The sequence below is a fragment of the Populus alba genome, chromosome 5 (genome assembly GCF_005239225.2).
Source record: "Populus alba chromosome 5, ASM523922v2, whole genome shotgun sequence".
NCBI classification, from domain to species: Eukaryota; Viridiplantae; Streptophyta; class Magnoliopsida; order Malpighiales; family Salicaceae; genus Populus; species Populus alba.
The window spans coordinates 15,682,275-15,689,969 of NC_133288.1; the positions used below are offsets into that span (position 1 = coordinate 15,682,275).

The 7,695-nt window shown below is 31.0% G+C and overlaps 1 protein-coding gene across 1 annotated transcript; it reads left to right on the forward strand.

The window, feature by feature from the left end:
• Positions 1–209: 209 nt before the first annotated feature.
• On the forward strand, positions 210–6,915 carry LOC118030451 (probable beta-D-xylosidase 7). Its single transcript, XM_035034567.2, has 6 exons — positions 210–608; positions 696–995; positions 1,287–1,456; positions 3,748–3,845; positions 5,280–6,044; positions 6,229–6,915. Exons 1-6 carry the CDS (start codon positions 210–212, stop codon positions 6,816–6,818), a joined length of 2,322 nt encoding a protein of 773 aa, XP_034890458.1. The 3' UTR covers positions 6,819–6,915.
• The last annotated feature ends 780 nt before the right edge of the window (positions 6,916–7,695 follow it).

The window sequence follows — 7,695 nt, forward strand, 5'->3', positions numbered from 1 at the left end:
AGCCTACAGTGTATGAAAATCATGTCTTCATAGCTTTTCCTTTACAGCATTTTAAAAGTAAAAATAATTATATGGATCTCATGCATAATAAATCGTTTTTTTTTTAATTACCAAACAGTTATAAATTGTATTTTAAATAAAACGCACCTACAGCTACTGCGTACATAAACAGTGTCGAACTCCACAACACATAATTAAACAATCCCACAATGAGACCCGAAAACCTCCGTTTCTTTACCTTTACCATCTTCACTGTTCTTGTCCTCCAAGTTGACTCAACTCAGCCACCATTCTCATGCGACTCGTCAAACCCATCAACAAAGACCTTCCCTTTTTGCAAAACCACACTTCCCATCAGCCAAAGAGCCACCGATCTGGTGGCCAGGCTAACCTTAGAGGAGAAGATATCCCAACTCGTTAATTCAGCTCAACCGATTCCAAGACTTGGCATCCCGGGTTATCAGTGGTGGTCCGAGGCCTTACACGGCGTTGCCTATGCAGGACCTGGCATTCGTTTCAATGGTACTATTAAGAGGGCCACTAGTTTCCCTCAAGTCATTCTTTCCGCTGCTTCTTTTGATGCCAACCAGTGGTATCGCATTAGTCAGGTATAACCACCCAAAACAAAACGTTAATCTTTCTTAATCTCTACTTGCAAGGATATTAGTGTATAAGTCATTTTTGAATGTGCGAAGGCGATCGGAAAAGAGGCTAGAGCACTGTACAATGCAGGGCAGGCTACAGGGATGACATTCTGGGCACCAAATATCAACATATTTAGGGACCCAAGATGGGGGAGAGGGCAAGAAACACCTGGTGAGGATCCATTGATGACAGGGAAATATGGAGTGTCATACGTGAGAGGGCTTCAAGGGGATTCATTTAGGGGAGGGGAGATTAATGGGCCGCTTCAAGCTTCAGCTTGTTGTAAGCACTTTACTGCTTATGACTTGGAAAACTGGAATGGCACGAGTCGCTATGTTTTTGATGCTTATGTAAGTGTCTCGCATGCCTAATGCCCTTCCCCAGTTTCAGCTGCTTTCCTTTTGACTCTCTGACTCCTGGTGAGTCAAATTCAAAGAAAGTGAGCTTTATCAACTTTAAAGTATCGATAGACGAAACTTTTTATATATTATAAGTAAAAAAAGAAAAAGGAAAGAAATGAGAATTATTACACTATATAAGTTTCTCGCTAAAACATCTAATATATATATATATATATATATATATTATTTTAAGATTTTCTTGAGCACAAAACATGGCTTATTTGTTATTAATTAAATCAGGTGACCGCGCAAGATTTAGCAGACACATATCAACCACCATTCAAAAGTTGTGTTGAAGAAGGGCGAGCCAGTGGAATAATGTGTGCTTACAATAGAGTTAATGGAATCCCTAACTGTGCAGATTCCAATTTCCTCTCTCAAACCGCTAGAGCCCAATGGGGCTTTGATGGGTATGCTTTTTTACACTTTATCCATTTGCAATGCCCATTAAATTCTTGTTAATAAATTATATTTAATTCTACTCTATATGAGTCAATAATTTAGCATATACCACATTAAGAATCAATAATTTTCTGGTAACCATGCTTAAATTTAATCTCAACGGACACCAACCTTATTATCATTATTCTTGCCATTGGTGTGACATTTTTTTATATTTTACAATCTTATTATAAAATGATTTGTATTTAATTCTACTTTAAGTCAGAACTAGGGTATAGTGAATCATGGTAAAAGAAAGCAAAACTTAACTTTTTGGGGGATAAACTCCTATTAGCCCTCAACCTATACACCGGTTCTTAATTGAGTTCCCAACCAATTTGTTTTATCAATTAAGTCCTAACCAATACACCAATCCTCAATTAGATCTCATCCTTCTGTCTAAATAACTATTTTTATGCCATAAAAAGATATCTTTTTGTAAGACACCTTAAAGTTTTCTGTCACAAATTCTTAATAATTAATTTGGAAGAATGTTATATATAGGCTGGAGACCTAATTGATAGAGAATATATAATGTGAGGATCCAATTAAAAATGGATAATACTTTGCACGGCCCGCGCTTTGCTACAAGTCCATTCTTTTCTCTCACAAAAAACAATGTTTAGGTTATGCAAATGCATTTTAAAAAAAAAAAAAGCAATTAATATTTCAAGTAATAAAATTGATTAATATTAATAAGTTGATTTTATTTTAATTAGATGATAAAAAAAAATATAGTGATATTAACCAGAATATTTATTTTTAAATGGATCATGATACCTTTAAAAAAGAAATAATGATACCATGAAATTGGAATAAAAAAAGGGATAAAAAATTGGGTCGAGTCAATAAACGATTGAAGAGCATAATATGGAAAACAATCAATTACCCAAAAAAAATTTAAAATAAAAAAAGTAATAATTAAAATAGTAAGGGTGAAAATTGAAATAAAAATAAATTAGAGGGCAAACTAAATTTTTTTTACTGTAAGGTTAAATTAAAGAAAAAAATAAAAAACAAAAGGAAAAAAAAAAAAAAAGAATGAAAAAATTTAAAAAAATAACACAACATAAACTTAGTTTAAATAGGTGAGATTAAAAACAATAAGATTTTTATAAAAGAGTTAAAAAAAAATAAATTTCAAAAAAATAAAGGACTAAATAAAAAAATTTTAAAAAAATTAAAATTGAAGTGCTAAATCGAAAAGCAATAACAACTATACAAAAGAGCAAAGAATGAAAAAAAATTAAAAGAAAAAAGGACATAAATTTTTGTTTGGAGGGTTAAATTGAAGAGAAAATTAACTCTAATAAAAAAGAAAAAACAATTACGGATCCAAATTGAAAATAATAACATAAAATAAACTTGAATTAAAGGATGAAATTGAAAAAAATTATATAAAAGGGTTAAGCAAAAAAAAATTCAAAAGAATAAATACTAAATTGAAAAACATAATATATCACAAATTAGAATTGAATGACTAAATTTAAAAGAAACAAAACTCTTATTAAAGAGTCAAGAAAAAAAATAGAAAATCAAAAGAAGTACCAAGTCACAAATATCAAAAAACAAAAAGACCAATCAACAATTTTTAGAGGGAGAGAGAGAAAAAAAAAAAAATTCATTGAAGATAAACCATCCACCTATTGATACATGTGCCACACTAGTAGAAAGAGAATGCGACAATACTCTAACTACATAATGATGATCATTAGGTTTAATCACAAGAAGGTGTCACATGCACTGTTCAAAGTGCGTGAACATATTTCACGTGGCAACAATTTTTTAAAATTTAATATTATTTTATTTTGAAAAAATAACAAAATAAATAACATGAAAAAAATATAAATATCCCTTGACCAAAAACTTTAATTGTATTGATTTAAAAGATGTTTTAGTAATTTAACCAAAACCTAAAATAGAAAAAACTAATAATACCCTTTGACGTAAGGTATATAATTTTTTTTTTGTCTCCAAATATAATTTAGTATTTTCACCATTCATATAAAACAAAATGACCCCAATATGCTTCTAAATAAAGCCATTTGTTATTTGAATGAGAGGTGAATTAGTAATTTTACTATTTTAGTTAATGGTAAAATATTTCTAGAGCTACAATAAAAATATGATTAAAACCCCTCTTTTCCTTGTTTTTGTTTTTTTTATTAATATGAGGTTAGCACAGCTTTTTCTTTTTGTTTTTTATTTTTCACAGAAATTTTAATGTACGTGTGATTACTATATTGTTAATGATAATCAGGTACATCGCATCAGACTGTGATGCGGTTTCCATCATCCATGATGCTCAAGGATACGCCAAAACACCAGAAGATGCTGTGGTTGCTGTGCTTAAAGCTGGTATGAGACCCACCTCTTCATCTTTTTGTTTGTGTCGTCAGTAGGGAGATTACAAATAAACTAAAATGATTCACTGTACCTACCTCTACATTCATATTTCATTTCAGTTTTTTTTTTTTTCATAGTTATTGTTAACAATTTTTTTTTATTTATATAAATAATTATCGATTTATTTAATTAGATGCTTTCATAGGCCTTTTAATTTACACTTTGAGTTCTTTTATGTTAAAAAACATATTAAAACAGCCTGCATACCCAATATTTGTTTTGGAAAAAAATTTATAGCCCGCAATGAAATGCAGGTTAAATGACTAATTTAATCTAAAACTGACAGATATGGATTTTATCAACTTCAATAGGTGAATTTTTTTGGACCAAAAAAAATTAAAAAAATTATAGATATGATATAGGTATTTTTTTTGGAGTAATCCATTTTACGTTGTGGTAATAGTTATTTTTTAAAAACATTTTATTTAAAAATATATTAAAATAATATATATTTTTAAATTTATTTTTGATATCAATATACTAAAATAATTAAAAAAAAATTAAAATTTTTTTTAAAAATATATTTTTACACTATAAAAACAAACTTTATTGAAAAGTTGGCTAAGAACTTGTATGATCAGGTTTCATGAGATCCCATTCCCCCTCCCTGAGAACTGTTAAGCTAGGCCCACTTGCCTTTTTCCAATTGATAGTCACATTGTGTCTATTCATAGTTTATCCAATTTACACCCGCCCAAAAATATAAAAAATATATTTAAAAATGCGGTATAATTCATATATTTTTTTAAAAAATTAAATTTTTTATATTTTTAAATCATTTTAAGTATGCTGATGTTAAAAATAATTTTTTTAAATAATTATTTTAATGTATTTTGGCATGAAAAATACTTTGAAAAAACAACCACAATAACACTCCCAAATAAATATAATTTTTATTTTGAAGGTCTATTTTTATTTTTATTTTTTTTTTTTGAAACTTCTTTACTTTACTTCATAAATAAAAATAATAATTTTTAATAATTTTTTTTAAGTGTTACTTTTTTTTTTTTACTTCATAAGGATAAAATCATGGAGTTTTTTGATTGAACATACGTGATTCAGTTTTTTATATTTTCATAGGCATGATTTTATAATTTTACATGAAAATTTGTTTCTTTCCTATTATTTTTCTTTGGTTTTTGAAACTAAAAAAAAAAAATAAACTAGAAAAAAAAAAAAAATGTGAAAAAAATAAAAACAATCCAGCATAAACTAATATAACATTACCAATAAAAAAAAAATAATATTTTATTTCTTTTGTCTTTTTAAAATAAAGTACAAAAAAATTAATTTGAAAAAAAATTTCAATTTTTTTCATCTTTAGTAATATATAGCTTCATTTGACATTTTGTCGTTGAGCTCTGTTTAACACACACATGCATGCAGGCATGGATGTCAACTGTGGATCATACTTGCAGAAACACACCAGAGCAGCCGTGGACCAAAAAAAATTAAGTGTATCTGAAATAGACAGAGCCCTTCATAACCTCTTCTCTGTAAGAATGAGGTTAGGGCTTTTCAATGGGAATCCTACTGGCCAGCAATTTGGGAACATTGGTCCTGACCAAGTCTGCTCCCAAGAAAACCAAATGCTAGCCCTCGATGCAGCCCGTAATGGCATTGTCCTTTTGAAGAACTCCGCAGGACTCCTCCCTCTTCCAAAATCCAAAACCATGTCCCTGGCTGTTATTGGCCCTAATGCCAATTCTGTGCAAACACTTCTCGGAAACTATGCAGGCCCTCCATGTAAACTTGTCACGCCACTGCAAGCGTTGCAGAGCTATATTGAACACACCATTCCTTACCCAGGTTGTGACTCAGTTCAATGCTCTTCAGCTTCAATTGATGGGGCTGTGAATGTAGCAAAAGGGGCGGATCATGTGGTATTGATAATGGGTCTGGACGATACTCAAGAGAAGGAGGGACTTGATCGCAGAGACTTGGTACTACCTGGGAAGCAACAAGAACTGATTATCAGTGTTGCAAAAGCAGCAAAGAATCCAGTTGTTCTAGTGCTTCTTTCTGGAGGTCCTATTGATGTATCTTTCGCCAAAAATGATGAAAATATCGGAAGCATTTTGTGGGCTGGTTATCCTGGTGAAGCTGGAGCAATTGCTCTTGCAGAAATCATCTTTGGTGACCATAATCCAGGTGATGATATGCTTCTTTATTTGTGCTCAAGTGGATGAGAAATGGGTTGTCCCAACATATATATATATATATATATATATATATATATATACATACATATATATATATATATATATATATACATACATACATATATATATCAACATTTTGTAGTTCTAATGCTGAACTATACGTTGCAATGCAGGAGGGAAGCTACCGATGACTTGGTATCCACAAGAATTTGTCAAAGTTTCAATGACAGATATGAGGATGCGACCTGAAACTTCTTCAGGCTATCCTGGGCGTACATACAGATTCTACAAAGGACCAACTGTTTTTGAGTTTGGTTATGGCCTCAGCTACTCGAAATATACTTATGAACTAGGTGTTGTCTCCCAAAACAAACTCTACTTTAATCAATCATCAACAATGCATAAAATCAACAACTTCGACTCAGTGCTGTCCATATTGGTTTCTGAATTGGGCACGGAATTCTGTGAGCACAAAAAATTCCCTGTTAGAATTGAAGTAAAGAACCATGGTGAGATGGCGGGCAAGCATCCAGTTTTACTATTTGCGAGGCAGACGAAACAAGGAAATGGGAGGCCAAGGAAACAGCTGGTTGGATTCCATAGTGTGCAATTAATTGCAGGGGAAAGAGCTGAAATTGAATTTGAAGTGAGCCCTTGCGAACACCTTAGTAGAACTAATGAAGATGGCCTGATGGTGATGGAGGAAGGAACACATTTCTTAGTTGTAGAAGGTCAAGAGTACCCGATTTCCATTGTAATTTGATATGGAGAATCGATTCTTCAAAACTGAAGTACCAGTGTTTGAAAGTATAGTGATGTTAGTACCATGTTAATGAAACCATAGAATGTGGCAGGGGGTGTTGGAAAATTTGTTTAATAATATGGTTAATTAACATATTTGAGGTTATATTAAAAATGAGATTTATTAGGTTAAAAATTTGTTGGGATATAATTTTTAATATAAAACATCCAATGAGAAATTGATTTCATTAGAGAAACCCAAAATTTTTTATCTCACCCAGAAAAATTCTTTAACATATAAAAGTTCTAGAGTATATGAGGGAGAAACCAATCACCATCATATTAAAAAAGAAATATTCTACTTAATGGGAACAACTAAAATGGACTTGGAAAAAGAAGAGGAAAATAAAAGATTAGTAACTGAGAAAATAAAAGGAAGAAGATGAAAGATATCATTTTTTTTTTCCTTTTGGGTACACTCAAACCCTATACCAATGACTCCCCGTATTAAGGTAAGGGGCAATGTTTGTTAATAAGTATTTTGATGATTTATATGAATTGGTAGCCAATAATAACCTGTCATAATTGAAAGAGCAATTGGTGGCACCATGCTAAGTGGATTACAGAAGTCCATGTAAGACGTGCTTTGTTAGTAGTAATTATTATGGTCAATTTTAGAAGGCTATTAGAGAGTCGTACAGAAACAACAAAATAAGAAAACCAATAAGGGTTTTTGGATTATCCAGAATAACAAGTTTGAAATTGATCAGAATACCAGGAGTGCACGTACCAACAATTAGTGAACATCCATTCAACCTAAATCTATTCTTTGGCAAACTATAGGTTAGATTTTGGTTTTAGTTTTTAATCTTAGGTTTCGTTGTTGTTTGTTGAAAAGT